Below are 21,253 nucleotides of genomic sequence, written 5' to 3'. Positions count from 1 at the left end.
TTAAGCATTTGAAGGGCCAGATTGGCATTAGCCCTCACAAACTAAACTGAATGCAGACACATCAAAGGTGCAGTAAGTTGTGTGTGTGTGTGTGTGTGTGTGTGTGTGTGTGTGTGTGTGTGTGTGTGTGTGTGTGTGTGTGTGTGTGTGCGTGCGTGCGTGCATGCGTGCGTGCGTGCGTGTGCGTGGCTGCGTGCCTGCGTGTGTGCGTGCGTGCCTGCGTGTTAAAGTGTTTAATAGTTCTATATTCTGATAGGAATCCAAGGAGTAGACAGGTCCACAAACACATTTCAGGGATTTTATTGACCTCCAAAAGTGTCTTTAGACAGTGCAAATACAAAAATAAAGAACTACTGGCCAAAATAACGTTCCACAAATAGGAAACAAAATTAACACTTAAGAAAATAAGTGTTAACAGTAACTGTTAAGCACTGTTACAGGCTTAAATGCCTCCTGTGATGAGGCCCTGACTCACAGTTCTAACCTGTTGCTCTTTCACGACTAGCCTCAAGTGAGCCTGTCCTGAACTGTCTCGACCTGCAGCAATCCTGCTTTTATACAGGTGGGGCAAACCATCTACCACCTAATCAGCAAGTGGCAATCAATTGACTCAACCACACGGCCAACTAAGGCCTACGAGTAAACATAAAAGGAACAAACACCCCTCCTCCTCCACAGTACTTGGCACCCTCCAATCTAGAGAGGAGTGCCAGCCCTGCAGAGGGGAGACAGGTGACGAACAATGCAACCTCAGTGTCAATACAAATATAAACATATTTAAACCTCTTGGAATCATTGTGTGTAATAATAACAATGTCATTTATACAATGTATATAGGGCACGGGCTGCCCTGTGACAGGGACTTTCATAGTTTAAATATGAAAATTACATCCTCATCTATAACTTTAGCTAAATTGGCATATGCTTAATATTTTTATAAGATGATCGGATCATCCGTGAGTCCGTGACAGTACATTTTGTAAACGTCAGGTTAATGTTGTGCCTATAGTGCCAATGTGCCAAAAGAACAGAATCAGATCTATAACCTGTTGACACCATGCCGCAGTGCGTTGATAGCTTGTATGTCTGTTTTTTGGGGAGGTGTGGCACATTATGCGTTGTAAGCTATGGGTTTATCTGGATAACATGAAGGGTGTTACGAGTACCCCAGGTCCCTCTTACAAACTGCTGCGTACGACATTAGGCTAACAACAGTAACAAGGCTTTCGGGAAACGGTTTTGCGTCTAAGTTCCTTCTTCCTAGGAGGCCTTTGTGTTTCCCGAAGGCAGTTAAGAAGACATGCAACGCTATACTATTGAGAACCAACTCAAGTATAGTGTTTCCCAAAGCCACTGCCAGGTAGCACGTAACGCTGTGCACTTGAGAACCAGCTGCAACTAATAAGATACTGCGTAAGCTCAGAAGGCTTTCGGGAAACAGGTTTTCTGCTATACGCACACAGTACCTTAGGAGGCTCTTAGCCTATGCAGCTTCTTAAGCTACGTACAACCTGAAATCGCTTTGGGAAACCCGGCCATTGGCTAGTTGTACCTTAATTGGAACATTAGCCAGTGGTGTCGTCAGGACGTAAAAAGTGCGGGGACAATTATTATTATTATTTGTTTAGGGGGGGTCATGACATAGCAGGCGCAGCTCACACATACAGTACAGGTACGGTACAGCCAGCATACAAAGAGCGATGAATTGTTGTGTATTAGCTTGTCTGACACTGACTGAGAGAGCTAGCAGCTGCATTTGTTGCACGTTGTAGACTAGACTACTAACTACAGCCAGAATGGTCATTGCAGCGAGAGGCAAGCATGCAGCAGCGGTCGGGAAAAACAAATAAACCAGCCATCCCCTAGCCTGGCTAATAAGCCAGACCGAATCAAGCCAGGCTAGCCATCCCCCACTTTTGTTGCACAAGCAGCACTTGTTTAAAAGTTGTAGACAAGTTTCGACAACTTCCTCATTCTCCATGATGCTTGGTTTGTTTTTCCAGCAAAGAAAAAGAAGAAAAAAAAGAAAAGAAAACAAATTTCATTATTATTGCTTTTGGAGGAAGTGGGAGAATGTGTGCAAGATTTGAGATGCGGCCAAAGTCAGGCTATGTGTGTTATCATTATGATGTGCTGGGTAGGTACTGTAGGTAGTGGTACACGGTACACAGAAGGCAAAGATGTTCTATTTAATTGGACCCAATGTGTAACCATTAACAGGCTACACAGTATGACTATTATGTATGCTCCTGCCTGTTATTCATATTATTAACAAATATACCCTTTTCACAGACACGGTAATAGGACAGCCGCAGCTAATTATGTTTATTTATAACTACATCTGACACACACAAACACACACACACACACGCACACACACACACACACGCACAAGCGCACACACACACACACACACACAGCCAGACAGACACTCTATGCATTTGATGTGTGTGTGTTTATCCTTGCTTATAACAAGTTGCTCTATGGATAAAGCCTAAATGTCTAAATTGTAAATTATAATTGTAAATTGTGATGTCATTCCACAATGTATTATTTATTTATATAATAATATTATTTATAATAGGGGTTTGTTTATTAAACTTAAAATATCTCAAACGTATGAAGAGTATCAATAACACTGAAAATATCCAGTAGTAGTGGCTGAATATTTTAAAGTTCCCAACTAACTGCAGGAACCAGCTCAGTGGCGTTGTGGTTATGGATTGGGTTGTTTAAAATTGGCTGGGGTCATACCAATAAAGACAGTAAAACGGGGCCCAATGGAGCGCCGAAGTCCTGACGTCATTCGCTCATCCCCTGGTTCTGCCTGGTTCACGGAAGTCATTTCTCTGTATGGAGAATAACATGGGGTCATCTTAAAATTGTTTCATATAAGCATTGTGGTCCAAAAATAAACAAGCTGTCTCTGCGTTAGGGAGGTGTCTCTGTATCGTTTGCGACAGAATTCACTCATACTGTATATGATACAGTCTGTTCCTTCGAAATTGTAACTAATTCAGTAGCAGTAACAATATCGTTTTCTCTCAGTCAGTTGATTCTTCATATCCATATGAGTGAAACGGCCGGGATGACATGTATATTTTACACAGTTCTTATAATCCCCTATGGGGATTACAATGCAAATAAAAAGTACATGAACCCGTGGATTTGCGCCCTCTACCGATATTGACGTCAGACTTCAGTGCTCTATGCCTCCCTGTTTGGAATTGAGCATCAAGGGTTGGATTGGGGGTAAGTCCCTGCAAATTAGCGTCCTGTCCAGGGGGTGTACTTGTACATAATTGCTGGGGGATGTACTCAACCCGCCTCACTCTACACAGTGACAGGAGATAAACTCCTGACCTCATGGCTCGGCAATGCTACTTACTTACTTACTTAATATGTACTACTGAGTGCTGGTGGTGGAAAAGCCTCTTGGTTTTAAGCTGACCTATACAAGGAAGTTCAGGACCTTTATGTTGATTTATTGTCCAGTTGAGCGCGACAATGATATCATAGCTCTTTGAGTCCACAGGCTGTGGCCGCACTAACTCTCAGCAGACCTTCCTGGCACAGGAAGTGTTGGGACCACTGCTGACAAATGTTACTGTGATAGCTATATGACTGATTAACACTAGCTTTTACTGAGATTATGAATATACATGTGCTGAAAATATACCAGTATTTATTTGCATTTGCCTGTTGACAGACACATGCAATATGTTCTGGGTAATCCCTCCTTTTCTCTGCAAAGCCAGCTGACGATGAATCATTTTTGCCAACATTTCTGGAATACAAACAATGTATAATATTCTCCTGCTGCATATCTGACAGTTCTTGGAGTTTCTGCTCCCAGTTGGTATATAAGTCATCTTGCTGTTCCTGCTGCAGTTTTATGCCCTCTGCCTATTAATATTCCTGGCTTATTGTGTTGTGCTTGGCATCAGATCTCTCTCTCTCTCTCCTTCCCCTTGCCCCTCTCTACCCTTTCTACTTCTTCATTCTCTCGCTCTCTCTCTCTCCCTCTCTCCCAGAGTCCCCCACCTCTTTCTCATCCACCCCCTCCCCTTACTATTCCCTTCTGAATCCATTCCTCTCTGCATCTCTCTCATACACCCCCTTCCCCCACCCTGCATCTCTCATATGCCCTCTATCTATTTCTCCACTGTTCTCATGCTCCCTCACTTTCTCTTTCTGACCCCCCCCCCCCTACACACACACACACACACACACACACACACACACACACACACACACACACACACACACACACACACACCTCTCCCTCCTGCCTCCTCCCTCCTGCCTCCCCCCTCCCTTGCTCATGCTGGTAAAAATATCTGCAGACAGCAGGAGCAGAGGCACGCCTGAACTCTCTCTCTCTCTCTCTCTCTCTCTCTCTCTCTCTCTCTCTCTCTCTCTCTCAGACATCCCACCCATGTGATCTCACAGGCTGCCTCTGCTCCACTCCACTCCCGCTCCAGTCAGGCTCCTGCCTTTCAGCTGGCTACAGCTAATGAGCCTTTGTGTGGCCAAAGAGAGAGAGAGAGAGAGAGAGAGAGAGACTCCATCGCCATGCAACAATAAATCATATGGTACCGGCAGTGGAGTCTGAGCAGGAACATTTTTAAAGTCTCTCCCACACTCCTGCACCCGTTTTCATTGTAAGCCCCTGGTGCACTGGGGTCCCAGCAAGTCAGTGGACTAAAGCAATTTATTCATCATGTTTCATCTTTTATTTGATTTTTTTGAGTAGTGACAATTGAGTATTATTTGCCGGGGCTGTTGTGAGGAGAGGTGAAAGGAGTCGCACTCTGCCAGTGGACACACACACAGGTCAGTTGTACGAGCTGACACACAGAGCAGTGTATAATGGATTAGGTGTCATGATGATGTGTCATGACTCGCAGTAGATGCCATGGCCTCGTTGGCATCACTTGCGATGAGTATTTTTCTATTGTGGTTGTCTACTCTATAAACAGGTCTGTCTGCAGCATGAAGTTTGTGTTGTCACAGCAGTTCATTGTGGTTGTGGGAGCCAAGTGAATGAATGCCGAGGAAAAAGGAGGATTTTGACTCAGAATTCTAAGTGTACTGGAGTGCTGCTGTGTCTGTGTGTGAATGCTGTTGATTAAGGACTGGAGTTGGTTTCCCCAGTGCATGTCTGTGTGTGCTCAGTGAAGCCAACACAGGGAGGGGCTTTCCTAAAGCAGGCTTTTGCTGCATTATTTTTGCCCAGGACTTTCTCTCTCGCACCGTGGTGTGTGCTGCCCAGCCATGATTAGTGGTAAGGCGACGTTGGAGAAGACAAAGAACGAGCTGTATGGTGGAGAGGAGGAACAATCTCTGATCTCTGGATTCTATTAAGCCCTAAGCATAGTAGACTCGGCCTACATTACCCACAGTGCTGTTGCACATGATGTCATGCCCACTCAGTGTCAGGGAGACGTTATAGCTTTTCAAATTAGTTCTTTAGATAGGATCTATATAAAAAGCTTACGACTGAATACAGTATGCCATTATACAGTAATGTCCACAAATATAATGTATTTAAGATAATTTGTTTATCATCTGTATGGCTTAATTCACCCTTATGTTGGTGCTAGTATGTAGGGTCTTTATAAACGTTGTGGAACAGTAGTTGAGATACTTTAGAATCTCCATGGAAACCGCTTTTGGATATCAAAGCCTAGTGCAGCATCTGCTGAGGTCTAAGTATATCCATGGGTTTCCAACAATGTTACCTAATTAGGATCCAAGGAACTAGACTACAATTGCACAAGTAATTTCCATGTGGAAATTGCCATCCATGCTAGAAAATAGCAAATGGGACAAAAGAAAAGAAAGATGAGCAACAACTGCATTGGAGCACATTTGGGGTTTCAATTTAATTTCCTTATATATATTTAATGAATATATGTAACAATGTCAGTGAAATGTTCAATGTTGCTTTGCCTCGTCATCATCATTATTCATAATCTATATTTGGCACATCATCTGTTCCCTGTCAGTCAGCCCATTTATTGGCATTGGCGGCGAGAGTGTTGCTCAGCCAGATGGGGAGCTTTAGGGTCAGAAGGGGTTACTATTCATTTGGAGGGAAAGCCATTAGCGTGGGTTTGTCCTGACGGAGACCTCTCTCCTCCGCTGTCTCCCACATTCCTCAGTTCTAGGTGAAGCTACTGACACCGGAGGCTGACACTGGAGCTTCTCCAAGCGCTCACAGTGCCATGTCACAGTACTGAACAAGCAACAGCCTCCTGGGAACAATGACCCTCTGGCTGGCAGGCAGCACCAATCCTCCCTTGAGCTCCACACACCGCCTCGTCTCTCAGGCAGCATTTGCATCTGTAATGAGTTGATAGCAGAGCCTCTAGATGAAACAGCATGGCTCTTTCTGAATGGGAACTCGCCCACAAGCTGCTCTGGCAGATAGACAGACAGACTGGGACTGGTTGAAATTGTATGCAGTCTTTCCTGATTTCGGTTTCCTAAAGAAAAAAGGGAGTGTGTGTGTGTGTGTGTGTGTGTGTGTGTGTGTGTGTGTGTGTGTGTGTGTGTGTGTGTGTGTGTGTGTGTGAGTGTGTGTGTGCGTGCGTGCGTGCGTGCGTGCATGGGGGCGGGAGGTATGCCAGGCTCCTAGCATTCCGTGCTCCGCTCCAGTGGCACTGTTATGGGTTTATTTCAGAGTGTGACATGAGGGTCCAACTGCTGCCGTCACATAAAAAAGAACACTAAGTATTAAGTATTGGACTTAATAAACATGAACTAAACACATTTCAGCAAAACATTTACACTGCATATGTTCATTGATGCCTAACACTGGGGGGGGGAGGGGGGGGGGTGATTAACATCAAAATAATTGCTGCAGGAATAATTACAGGATATTATTCAGGGGGGAGAGGCAGCAATCAAAGTAATACATTGTTTGACAGTTACAATGCACCACTCATTCAAGTCAGTTCCAGTATAATGATGATTAGTATTAGTGGTTGACTGATAGCCTGTACTTGTTTATACATCTAATTGCACCATCAGTCAGAGGACTTAAATCCAGCCTGAATCAGATCTGTGTCACATCCACATTGTAATCATTTAAATAAGTCTAAACACAAACAAGTCACATGGAATCAGATTTTTACAAATGTGACTTTAGCCACATTCAGAGGTGGTTTCTCAGTCGGATTCCATGATGTGACTTGTTTGTGTTTAGACTTATTTTATTTTAAAAGGACAACTTTGGGTTTTTTCAACCAAGGTTCATGTTTTAGGTTGTTATTAGAGAACGTAAAAGATGAGTGTTCTTTTTTATTTTGCCCCAGCCCCATGCCCCAGCCCCCCTGTCAAAAATAGCTAAAATTGCTAAAACTAAAGAAAGCAAATGAAGAAAAAAAAAGAATACTACTCTTTTACTTTCTCTAATAACAACCTAAATCATGAACCTTGGTTGAAAAAAAACTAAAGTTGTCCTTTAAACTAACCAGATTCCAATCTGGATGTGACACAGTCAGGCTGGATTTGTCTGCCAGTCTGAACACACAGTTCTCTAACAGATCCGATCTTGTCACTTGCAAATGCAGTGTGAACAGTCGGGCCAAAAGATCAGATTTGAGAAATAAATCAGATTTTAATCGGATTTGACTGGATGTGACTGCAGTGGCATTAATGAGCACTCTCGATTGACTTTGAAATGATCTGTAACAGATCTGTACCACGACCAACAACATGCAGACCCACAAATGTTCATATTCTATTATTTCCCAGCCACAGCTGCTTCTTCTATTCTTCCTCTGGCACTGAATGGTGTGATTTATTCAATAATCATTGTGGTTGTCACATAGATTTGAAGCATTTAAATATATGATAACATATGTACAACTTAAGGTAACGTACATTATATACTGCACATATTGAATTCAAGTAGCCCCCACCCACCCACCCACACCCACCCATGCACGCATGCACGCGCACACACACACACACACACACACACACACACACACACACACACACACACAAACACACACATGTTTGAATTCTTCACAATGCCTTGAATAAGCTATATGGGTTTCTTTTTAATTTCCCCTAAGATGCTAGTTAATTAATTTTGAAGCCTATGGATGTTTTTTTATGCATTGTGTTTTCTAGGTGAAACAGCAATTAAGTGTAGTCACATAATTCCTCTGTTTATTTGCTACAGGCTGATATCAAGCTGCTCTGGGCATTTTTCATATACTTTCATTTTCAATTCAGGCATTCTGCCATTTGCAATTAACAGATTCTTAAGTGTTTTGCCAAACAGTCGGCTGTCATTTACCTTTTGTCTACATGAAGGCCACTGTGACCAGTAGCAGACGAGACAAGTTGTCAGAGTCTCATTTTTTCTGCAGTCAATCAATCAAAGACAGGAGAATGAGGCACACGTAGTAGGCATTACGCAATTAGCAGCTTTCTCCTTCCATCTCAGCTCCTTTGTGCCAAGGTGATCAATCGCCCAGGGGACACCTGGGATCTGGGATGGCGGCATGGGAGAGTGTGTGTTCACACGACACGAGCGCGCACGTATGCGTGCGTGTGTGCACGTGTGTGTGTATGAAGGTTGATGCCTTGATGGACTGTGGCAGGTGTGTTGGGGTCTGGGTCCCATAGCTAATTGAGTGTGTTGAGGATTGTGGAGGGTCCTAAGTTGGCTATTAGATAATGTGTGTGGCCCTTCTGCTGTCTGTCTGTTTGTTCCAGGTGTAGATGCGGAGGGCGATGAGCGGAATACTGAAGAGGAAGTTTGAGGAGGTGGAGGCCTCCTCCTCCCCGTGTTCCTCCTTGCGGGAGTCTGACGATGAGGTCTCCTGCAGTGAGAGTGGGGACAGCAGTGACAGTGTCAACCCCTCTGCCTCAGGCCCCTTCATGCGTGAGTGTCTGCCTCCCGACAAAACACACGCACAAACACATATGCATGCATGCATACACACACACACACGCACGCACACACACACACACACACACACACACACACACACACGCACACACACACACTCACACACTCACATGCACACACACACACGCACACACACGCACGCACGGCTATCACAACACAGTTAAAACCAATAGGTTTTAATTGTGTTACCAATAGGTTTTAACAGGCTGGTTAAACAGTTAAAACCAAAAGGTTTTAAAACCAAAAGGTTTTAACAGCCAATTTTCATCTCAAAGAAAGCCAGGCTAAAATAATTATTGCATACAATACAGTATGTGCAATATATGCCGCATCAAAATCCTGAGTCGAACACATGAACAATCAACCTATCCGTAGTTCACAGGTAAAAACATAAACTACTATTATATTATTTCAATGCTGGACAATTGTACAAAAATTGTTTCAACTGTCTAGATTAGGTATCGGTATATATGTATGTGATGTTGCACTAATTGTATCTGTTCACATATGGAAAAAATTAAAATTTGTTTATCCCCCAAAATCATGAAGGCTGAATTGACCTTAGACAAAGAAATAAGTGAACGTCTCCAAAATTGTTGTTACTGCACTGTGTTTTTCTAGGGCAGCATAGTTCACAACTAGAACTGCACTCTGTCGAGTGTGCTTGTTGCACACTAGTAGGCCATAAATGGCCAACTAGTGCGCAAGCAGAGCGCGCAAGTACTTTCGACCGCTGTAAACTGTCAAATCTCAGTATATCTGTGAAGGAACATTTGAAATGTATAATTATTAGGTGTAACTATTTGCTACCTACTAGCGGTATACTGTGGTTACTTTGCGCCAAAAACCGCGACAGCCAACCCGCCATTTTATGCGTATGCCAATAAAACAGCAGATTTGTGCCTGGTTTGCTGGGACCAGACTACACAAATGACCATATTTCTTACGTCATCATTGAGAGCTAGTCATACATATACACACCACGTACTCTGGTCCCAGCAGATCAGGCACAATTTGCTATTTTATTTTACTGATTATGTATATAGTATACGTATGACTAGCTCTAAATGATGACGTAAGACATACGTATACGTATACATATACATATACTATATAGAGTATGTAGTTGTAAGTTGATTAGCGGTATACTGTGGTTACTTTGCGCCAAAAACCGCGACAGCCACCCGCCATATGCCAATAAAACAGCAAATCTGTGCCTGGTTTGCTGTATCCTCTGATACCGTTGACTAATACATCAGATACCATTACATTAGTAGTCAACATCACTTGTGCACCAATTGCTATACTGAGTGTAGTTGGTAAACCTCCTGTTTGTAATAGTTTCCTTTTTGTGCAATCCAGATCAAATAGTCGTGTGTCTTTATCTTTTCTACTATCTATCATTTATAAATGGTAAATGGTAAATGGTGCATTTATATAGCGCCTTTATCCAAGGCGCTTTACAGAGATTGTGCATTACATTCACCCATTCACACACGCATTCATACACCGACGGCAGCGGAAACCATGCAAGGCACCAACTAGCACATCGGGAGCAATTAGGGGTTCAGTGTCTTGCTCAAGGACACTTCGACAGTAACTCTGGGGGAGCCCGGGTTCGAACTGGCAACCTTACGGTTACCATCCAGGCACTCTACCCCTGAGCCACCGCCGCCCCGGCCTACTAGTGTGCAACAAGCAAGTATGCACTCGACAGAGTGCAGTTCTAGTTATTTCAATGCTGCTGCACAGAGTGCAGAGGAGAGGAGAGCTGGTGCAGAGAGAAGCCAGTGCTGTAATAAAGAGGAAGAATGCACAGGCAGACTCTCTCATTAGGAAGCGCGTCAGCAGACAGGCTGAGCCAGATGAATGAGCTGATGCAGTCCCTGGATGTGTGTGTGCAACACCACAGGGTCATGATGATGTACCATAGAACTATGGTAATAAAGACCTCAGTCAGCCACGTATGATATACATATCTGCACCCTGCTGCTCATTCAGGCATCTGCTGTATACTGGCCTAATATGATAGCAATACGATATACAGTCTATGTCCTATGAAAGGTTATTTTACAGTGTGGCTCTATAGGCAGCTAGTCTGCAACACATGGTTCTCAGCTCCACTTGTTTTATTGCTGTTCAGTTAGCCATATATGGGTCAGTCTATGTGTCATATATTTTATAATTATTTTAATATTTAACTTTAATAATTGCATAATAGAAGTAAATGACCAGACTGACCCAATTATTTTGTCATCATAGATACGTATGTCACTGATGTCACAGGCTGCCACATGAAAACCCAGGTCCACATTGGAGCCACGCCATTCCCATGTGGATACCGAGATCCACATAATTCCAATGATTTATTTGAATTTATTTTGTTTCCAAAAGATGACACATTTCAATTGAGCTGTTATTTTTCCCTGCAAGTCTTTGGGTTGTCTTTTTAATGGCTTTCCCTCTACACCAGTTGTATGTATGTCAACTACGAGAATTCTCATACTTTCCCTCTATATCAGTTGTATGTCAATTACGAGAATTCTCGTGGATAAAGCTTTATATCAAACATGAAATGGTTTAGCTGAAAATCTACTTTTAACACTGGCCCGGTTGCTAGGCAACGCCTTGCATACCACCAGCATCAGGAAACGTGCGCGCATCCCATAGGGTCCCATTAGGATCTTATTTGGTTCTTTCCTCTGAAAAATACGGCGTTGTCCGTGGTGATGGTCGTACATCCGAGGTTCGGATCTGATTTGTGATTTTTCATCGCATTGTGCACAACATACGTTTACGTTTCTGGCAAAAGATAAACCGTGTGAGCTATGCTAACATAAGCCATTTCTTACAATGGCGGTCTGTGAGCCGGGAAAACGGAAGTGAAAATGACCATATTTGGCCAAAAGTCATTCTCTGCCACACGGTGTTAATAATTCCAGATCAGTAGTTACTTTAAAATTCAATCCGCCCTTTTCAATTCAAAGCAAAAGAGGGTGCTGTTTTTCCTTTGTTTTGCCAATGGGTACCCGGATTGATCTGCCCTCGACATATTTAGGTGTATATATTATGCTGTATCTTTTGTTTCTATAGGTAACAGGCAGCAGGGTGACTGGGCTTCTTTCTGTAGAGGCGCAGGGTGACATACAGTATAAGCAGGGTGTTGTGTCCCTAAGGGAGGCTGAGTGTGGCCTCTGTGTCAGCTGCAGCTGCTAGTAGCTGGGGGCTGGAGGTCAGCTTAACCACTTTAACCCTGCCATCCCATTTTTGGGGCATGTCATCATAGCTAAAAACTAAAAGTGAAATTTTACGACGATTTCAAAGATATTTTGAAAATAGCACATAATACCAACTCACACAATGTGTCACTATGCAAGCATGTAGATTGGCTATTTTCCAAACAATTCAGTACATTTTTGTGGTTGAAGAGATAAGGGGACTATGCAAGTGTGCGTTACGGTCATGCAACAAAAGACAAGTATACATTTGCACTTGAACAGAGAGGTGTCAAATGTAGACAGATCTTGACTGGGTGTTGGCACTGAGATCTAAAACAACCATGCTTTGTTTGGCATTAGAGGTAGAAGGGTAAAAGATATCCACTTGTCATTTTTAAGACCTGTCTGTCAGATATGTTTTGTTGGGCTTTAATATAATGCTCCAAGCAAATGCTTCCATTTTATATGGCTTTGAGAGGGAAAGGGAAAGGAAGCTGATTGAATGAAATAAATCACTGTTTGGTAAGTTAACTGTAACAAATCTGTTTTATAACTGTATATTCCTGAGTGATATAATGTACCGGTATTCTCATGTACAAATGTATGAATACCCATTTGTAACGCTGAGTGTGTACTAATGGAAAAGGGTCCATTTGGTTCCATTTGTTCACTCTCAGCATTAAATTAACTGTCCCTCTTGCATGGGGTAGGGAGCTGTTGGAAGCAGATGGTTTCTATTTGTCCTGTCTGTCTGATATGGGGTGAATGCTGGGAGCACTGCGTCTGTGAACCAGGACTCTACATTTCTGGGCCAGGCAAGGGATTATTTATGCTCAACCGTTGCCCTCCTCGATCCTTGCCCCTCCCTCTTGAAGAACTGTCCTTAAAAAACCACTCCAAGGAGGGCTTGCATGCCAAGTGGCAGCAAAGAAACATGATGAAATCCTTTCCTACGAAGCTGGGTTGAGTTAAGGATATCCTGAAGCGTGCTAAAAGGCTGACGAGCTAAAACTAGACTCATGTTTCAGGCATTACTGTTCCAACAAATATCACTTTTCTTCACCAAATTAAGCATTCCTTTGATGTTTTTTGATAAGCTTCACATGAAGGTAAAAATGCTTCTAAAGTACTACTAAAGAATATTTCAAACATTTAACATTTAAATTATATAAATTCAGGCCATATACAAATGTCGCGTACTGCAAATCGCTCTGGATTAAATCGTCTGCTAAATGCCTACAGGTCACTATCCTGCATCTCATAGGTTTTGTATCAACAAAGTTATTTTCTTCACACACTGTAGGCCTATTCGACAAGGAGCATACATTTTAATTTAACTTTGACTGATGCAGCCTTCTACAAAAAATTTAAGGGGAACTAAACCGTAGTAGGCCAATGCTATGAGCTTATTGCTATCATATAAATGTCTAATTTCACTTTGATGAATTGGACGCAGATTTCAGGCATTTGCCTCTTCCCTGCATCTGCTCATGTGTGACCATAGCCTTATGTAGAATTTAATAATTAATAAATACCTGCACATTGGCACACCTAAATCTAACACACTTATTATGAAATTAATTGGCTGCAGCTGTGTTACTTTTGGATGTCCCGTCGTAATTTTTCCTGTTGCAGATCTCTGCACGATCCGTGTCACAAACGGCTTCTTCTTCCTCGTGTTTACGGCCATCCTCTAATCTAGTCTATATCACGTCTTTCCAGTGGTTGGCACAGGCGAGTGCAGAGGCATTTGGCTCCGTCTAATCGGCTCGCTGATACTTGCGTTTGCACCTACAAGACAATGGCAGACTCGGCTATGGAAAACGTCTGATGACACCTAAATTCAATGAATATCTGGGCAGAAAAACTGGGCAGAAACAATTAACAAAAAATATTTTTAATAACAGAACCATACATTGAATTTAGATTTCCCCAGACATCCGGAGAGCTCTGATTGTCTGACTATTCAAAGCTAAGCCTTTCATTCAGCCTAGCCTTTTTATGATTTTGAACCATTTTGAACCAAACTCAAAGAATTGGCCTAGGGTTTTATTTCCCTTTTATAAATGTATATATTTGTTGTAACAACTCCCATGTCTATTTCCCCATGAAGCTGACTCTATATTGAAGAGGGAGAAGCGCCTGCGGACCAGGAGGGTGCACTTTGAGAACGTGACGGTGTACTACTTCAGCCGACGCCAGGGCTTCACCAGTGTGCCCAGTCAGGGTGGCAGCACGCTTGGCATGTCCAACAGACACAGCTGGGTTAGACAGTACTCCCTGGGCGAGTTCGCCCTGGAACAAGAGAGACTCCACAGGGACATGCTGAGAGACCACCTGAAGGAAGAGAAACTCAACTCCATTAAACTCAAGGTACCCACTTTCCGATCGAGGTCACACCATTGATTCCCAAATATCACTTCACTATCATCATCCTGCTGCGTTTAATTGAATAGCCCGAAGGGAAGCATGCATAGTCCCACCAAGGTTGATATTAAATAGAAAGCATTTCAATGGTTTTGTTAAGAATGCCCGACTCTGGTTCTGTGTTCCCAGCAGCGTCGCATAGGCTTACTTTTCAAACTAGCCTGAATGTGATGTCTCCTTGTTTTCTCAGCTGACTAAGAATGGTACAGTGGAGTCCGAGGAAGCCAACGCGCTCACAGCAGAGGACATTTCCGACGACGACATTGACCTGGACAACACAGAGGTGGACGAGTATTTCTTCCTACAGCCCCTCACCACGAAGAAAAGGCGAGCACTGCTGCGCACCTCGGGAGTGAAGAAGATCGACGTGGAGGAGAAACATGAGCTGAGGGCGATCCGGATGTCCAGGGAGGACTGTGGCTGTGACTGTCGAGTCTTCTGCGACCCAGAGACCTGTGCCTGCAGTGTAGCAGGAATCAAGTGCCAGGTAAATCCCCACCACACGCATAATATATATGCCTTTGATGTTTTTTTCTTCCCTTTCAAAGCCTAGGAAAGTATTGTTAGCTGGACGACATATATCGTTATCGTATCACTATCTAGATATACGAACATGCAGAATATTAATATCCAAAAAGGCAACAATATGGACAATATCAATTTACTCCTGCTGTAGGCTAGCTAAAGCCAGTCGATAACAAACTCCAAAATCCAAACAAATCCATTTGTTTTAGCCAGCGTCAAAGGACAATCTCCCGTTTCTGTGCATGTTGCACAGAAAAAGTCAAAGACCGTTCTAGCAAGGGACTGGTATACATATGCATGAGATGAGCTTGCCCTCTTGTCTCATATTGCTCATGCAAAAATACAAGCATACATACGAGCATATGTGCTACTTTTTGAAGAATGCTTATTGCTTAGTTGTCTCCACCAGGCTGAAGGCATGGGGAGAGAGTATGTTTTGCACTCTGTCCGTGTGTGTGCGACTGTTTGTGTGTGTGTGTGTGCGCGTGCGTCCGTCCGTCTGTTACCAGATCATCTCCGGCACCGTTAACCCGGACGATGCCAAATTCTGCTCGCACACTCCCTGGATGCCAACCTCTGCCCCAAACTTTCCAGAACTGCCTGTTATAGCGCCACCAGGAGGCCAACTTTTCATTTTGTGCTATTACTCTTCCAGATTCTGTCCAAAAATCCTGCAAATCATTACACAGCTCTCTATAGTCATGTGTTCAAGATATTTCATATTATTTAGGGGCACGGTGGCACAGTTGGTAGTGCTGTTGCCTCACAGCTAGAAGGTCCTGGGTTCGATTTCCGCTGGGGACGCTGTGGGCACTGGCGGCGTGTTCCCTCCTCCGCGTCATCAGTGCCCATACCCGAGGCGGGGGTTGGCGAAAGGGCCTTTCTGTGTGGAGTTTGCATGTTCTCCCCGTGTCCCCTAGGGTAGATACCCTCACAAAAACATGCAGTAATCCTGGTCTCTAAAACTACCTCCCCCTGGCCAGCCGGGGCGCCTGATGGAGGGGAAAGGAACTGGTCGGAATAACGTGTCCCTTCCACGCGCTACGTCCGGCTGGGGAAATTCCCCCCTGTCAGGTGAAAAGAAGCAACTTGGACTCCTCATGCATAGAAGGAGGCATGAGGTCAGTCCGCTGCACCCCCAGGTTGGCAGAGGAAGTGTAGCGCCTAGGATTACATTAGATAATTGGCACTGGGTTACAAAATCGTGGGATAAAAATTTGGGGGAAAAAAAATATATATATATATTTCATATTCCATTCAAATTGGCTAACATTGGCTTTCAAAGTTTGCAGGATTGGCCCATTTTGAACAAAAAGCCTCAAATCATGAATGCAGTGTGCAATTTACATGAAATCTTTCACAGACTTTTCTACTAGGCTGAGGAATATATCCCTCCCTTTTCACATTGACCTGTTATAGCACCAACAACAGGTGGATTTTTGCAAAACACATTTTTGTAACAAAATGCCTCAAATCAATAAATGGCACCCTTTTCACATTGGCCTATTATAACGCCACCAGGAGGCCACAACCTGACCTGCCCTGGTGGAGACCTGCATGCCCGAGGGGCACTTTATCTAGTAGGTTGTAAGTGATGATTTTGTAAGTGATGATTTTAACTGCACATAATGCATCAACTTGTGGCACAAATGTCAGGGTTCCCACAGTACTTCTCTGATAGAGGGCAAAATGTTTGTGAGGTTACCACCTGGGCCTTTATAGGCCAGCCGCAGGTGTGCCTAACTAGTAATTAGTCTAGTGGTGGGCCCACCACTAGAGGAGGAATGAGGTGATCAGCTCCTAATCAGCTCCCACTCCACCCCACTCTCAGCTAGAGAGTGAGGGGATAAGAGTGATATTGTAATATGCATTTTATGTTTGTTTTCACTGTTGCTACACTTAATTCGTTTCGACTACAAGATATCTGGCCAGGAGTTTGAGGAAGTCAAATATATATAATAACTTTATGTTTTTAGTATTGGGTGTCCAACAGCACCCAATAAAACATTTTGGGGGCCTTTGACCAAATCATGGGATTTATTTTTTACCTTATTGTCAAACTAGTGCAACATTTGCAAACAATTAATGTATTGCAGATTAACCAACAGGTATTTTTGTTCTCTTTAGGTGGACCGAATGTCATTTCCCTGTGGCTGTACGAAGGAGGGCTGCAGCAACTCGGCAGGAAGGGTAGAGTTCAACCCCATCCGTGTACGGACCCATTTCCTGCATACCATCATGAAACTGGAGCTGGAGAAGAGTCGTGAGCAGCAGACATCCCCTACCAACGGTTACCATAGTGAGACCAATAGCCTGGGCAACGGCAACCCTCTTGTTCAAACCCAGCACAACTTAGAATATACCCTGTCAGAGCCTGTGCCGCAGACCGCCATCATGCACCTGCAGACCACAGGCGAGATGGAGGAACCATTAGATGATGAAGATGATGACGAGGATGAAGAAGATGATGACGATGATGATGATGATGATGATGAGGAGAACGATGAAGATGAAGAAGATGAAGAGGACAGTAGCAGTGTTTGCAGTGGGCTGTCTGACTCGAGCACTCAGAGCTTAGGGAACAGTGACTCTGACGAAGAAGAGGATGAGGATGAGATGGATGAAGAGAAGGACTTTGAGGTCGTTGTGGCAACTCCGTCCGTGTCCCACACCGAGGTGGTCCCTCTGTCTTCAGTGCTGTGTTACCCAGATGCCCCCGTGACACACGAAAGCCACATGAATGGAAACGCTTATTTAATCAACTCTTCTCCAGCTGAGTACTACCAGCTGGACAGCTCCAGTGTCGTCTCAGCCAATGGGCCGAGCAGCCAGCCCAGTGAACCATACGGAGACGCCTTAGCATTCCAGGACACGGTAAGCACTACCAATGGCAACATGCCCCAAGGACCGTTTAACATGGCTGCCGAGCAGTACACAGACTACCCTAAACAAGCAGAGGAACAATACAGAGCTAGTCACCATTTCGCTCTCACCAATGGCACATCAACAACCCCAGTGGCCTGCTGCACACCCGAGCAAGAGAAGAAAGCCCTCTCCAAAGCAACATTTGTGGAGCAGCCTGTTGTGCCGAACCAGATAGACTTTCAGAACTACCTTAACAATAACTCCCAGGGTTCCTACGACCATAGCCCCTGTTTAGTGGCAGAGCAGCCACAGGAAGAGTCAAGTGTTAATGGTTTTTCTGAAGTACCTTCATTAGCAGACAGTACTAAGACCCTTCCATTATCAGACCATTGCCCCGAGGTCACGGCCATTTAAAGGGCCTCACTCTTTTAAGTGTTCTTTCATTCTGTGTCTTTACCTGAGAAGAATCCTGACAAAGTGGTATTTTAAGGGAACATATTCATGGCCTTTTACAGTACCTGACCTTACATTTCAAAGCAATTTACAAAACCACAGTACATTTCCATCAATAACTATTAAGCCTCAAGTTCATGATGGAAATGTCTGAGGATTCATCCACTTTCTCTCTCGCTTTTTTCTCCACTACAGTATTTTAAGCCACAAGGTGGAAACATCAAAAAATATACGCTGTGCAATGTATCTTGTAATTTCAGATGTAAAGTTCTAGTTTTAAGCAGATATTGTACTGTAGATGGAACTTTTCTATGTCTACTTTATGTGTCAAATGTGCAAAAAAAGGTTTATTGTCACAGTTTATTTATTGGTTCTGAACTACGTGTATACTTATATACTGTAAATGTTTTGATAATGATAAGCATGCTGTTTTGGGGATCTCAGTGGCATTCATGAAAAACTGACCATTGGTTTGTAAAACAAACTAATCAGCATACGCAGTACGCACCGTTCACTTTTCTCTACTTTGTCACTAACCCATGCTTTTCTATGATCTGAAAAGCACTTGCTATTTGTATCTTTGAAATACAATTTCAAGAGCATATAGCGGTTTCACACATCTATTCAAAAATAATTCAAAACATGTTGCACTTTTGTGTAAGGGAGGGGTCTGATGACATGGCAGTTGTTTTTATTTTATACATACGAAATAATGCAGCCCCTCTCATATGTCACTTTTTTTTAAAGTTTACTCTTAGAATAATGTGGTGGTTTGGTAATGTCACCAGTGCCACAAAAAGTATTTATTCTTGAGAAATATGAATTGATGGTGTATACAGGGATATACTAAAGTAGCACTTTGACATATCTCCAAATGCCAATATCATATACTCAAGGTTATTCTACCATCCAGGGTTCAGTTTGCTGGGAATTTATGTTTGATAATATCACAATTGAATATAAAATAAATTATGCTAACTACATAAACCCTGGCACACATATTTCAAATTTGTATTATGATTTATTTTTATATATCGAACCCTGCCACCATCTACTATGGGAATCTACCATCTACTATTCTTAACTACATGGGGCGTCACCATGCAACAAACTGTCTCCATTGAATTACCATATTTACTGTAGATATAATTTGAATAACCCAACTTAATGTGTTTCAGTATTTCATAAATTAAGTCAATGGTTATGGCAGTTATTTGAGTGATGTGTAGGACAGGGAAAAAAAATACAATATACACATTCCACACAATATTATTAAAATCTCAGCATTTGAGATTTTGATCTATTCCGATGATTTTGGTTGGTGTTAAGTGTTAAGTGCAATAATTTGAAGGCTATTCAATGGCTTTTCTCTCATAGAAGAATCCTCAGCAAATGCAAACAGTTCCTATAGACTCTGTGGTACATCCTGTAAGTACTACTCTATACTTGGCATTGTAGTACCACCAACATTGAATGCAAGAAACCAAAAATGGGTTCTTGTTAATAATATGTAAAGGAGGAAAAACATTTGAGACTGACAATCAATTTTAAATGCAATTCAGATCAGGAATTGATAACTGTATGTCCAAATCCAATGAACCATTGAAAAAAACGAATTACAGTATATGATCTGCCAAAAATCTATAAATAACCTTTTAACACCTCTTTATGAAATGAGTGATATAAAGAGGAAAGTGAATGCTTGTGACCTTATCAAGGCCTCAGATATCAAAATTTAGGGACGGCAATAATTCAGTGCATATATTTACTACTGAAATACCTTGCTGAAGCTCTACCTTGAGCCATTTTCTCCTGCATGAATAACACTATCTGCCATTCTGCCCCTATTCCAAGCCTGCCATTATCCTGCCCAGGCACTGTAATCACAACGGTCAGTACTGGAGTGTTTTTTCAGTACTGTCTAAAGCTGGGGATGCGACAATAATCAAACTAATCAATTGATGTTGATTTGTTGATATAAAACATATCCAAAAAGCATTTGTCGATAATTAGATTTTTAAACCAAAACAGTAATGCATAATTGCAGCCCTAGTGAATCCCAGTAAGCTTCCTCCTCTCATGTCACCCTAGTAGAGGTCAAATAAAGTGTGCAGACTGTTTCCAGGCAATCAGTGCCATCAACATAGCCTAGCCTTAGAATACAGAATCAGTGTGCCAAAGCATATGAGAAGGGTAAATACAGTGACATTGCATCCAGTTAAGTATTTCTGTATTAGATTTTTTTTTCCAGTATTTATTATGAATGATATATTGAAATGTGTATTTATTGTGGTTTACTGAAACGGTCTGTATTGAGAAAAATTGCTTATCTGTCTTAAAACTGTCCTATGTTTCATGCTGGTTGTGAGTTGTACAGCTTCATGTGCCTGATTTCCTTATTTCAATTATATTTCATATTCTGTGAAACAGGATAAGTTTTGCACAAAATGGTATAAATGTTTCAATGTGTTTGGTTTATAACTGTAGATAAAGAGTTCACGTTATGTTGGGTTGTTTCCTTTTGAACATGATTTTGAAATAAATTGAATTGAAATCATGTGTCCTTTTTATCTATCACCAATGAAGTAAAACAAATTATAAATGTAATTACGCATCATCGAGGCAGTCTGGTTGTTGAACAACCTTGTTTAGGTTATTCAACAGCTTGGGGATCTTTTCAGTGCAAAGTGCGGAAGTGCCCTCTGTGAGAACAGTGGGAAATGAGACAATGTGGCTTTAAGCAGCAATGGATGCAATTCAATCAAGATAGATAATGCATCTTAATATTAAACACTGCTTATAAGCAGTTTATCTTTGCTCTATAGAGCAA

General features: G+C 42.6%; 1 protein-coding gene across 1 annotated transcript; it reads left to right on the top strand.

Moving 5' to 3' along the window:
- Positions 1-4,605: 4,605 nt before the first annotated feature.
- Positions 4,606-20,882, top strand: csrnp3 (cysteine-serine-rich nuclear protein 3). Its single transcript, XM_083777471.1, has 5 exons — positions 4,606-4,836; positions 8,740-8,908; positions 14,267-14,526; positions 14,771-15,067; positions 17,233-20,882. Exons 2-5 carry the CDS (start codon positions 8,746-8,748, stop codon positions 18,382-18,384), a joined length of 1,872 nt encoding a protein of 623 aa, XP_083633597.1. The 5' UTR covers positions 4,606-4,836; positions 8,740-8,745; the 3' UTR covers positions 18,385-20,882.
- The last annotated feature ends 371 nt before the right edge of the window (positions 20,883-21,253 follow it).

The sequence above is a fragment of the Protomyctophum parallelum genome (assembly GCF_964188405.1).
Source record: "Protomyctophum parallelum genome assembly, chromosome: 11".
In the NCBI taxonomy this organism is placed as follows: domain Eukaryota; kingdom Metazoa; phylum Chordata; class Actinopteri; order Myctophiformes; family Myctophidae; genus Protomyctophum; species Protomyctophum parallelum.
Note: the sequence above shows the minus strand (reverse complement) of the source record. Positions and strands in the feature narration are given on the sequence as shown.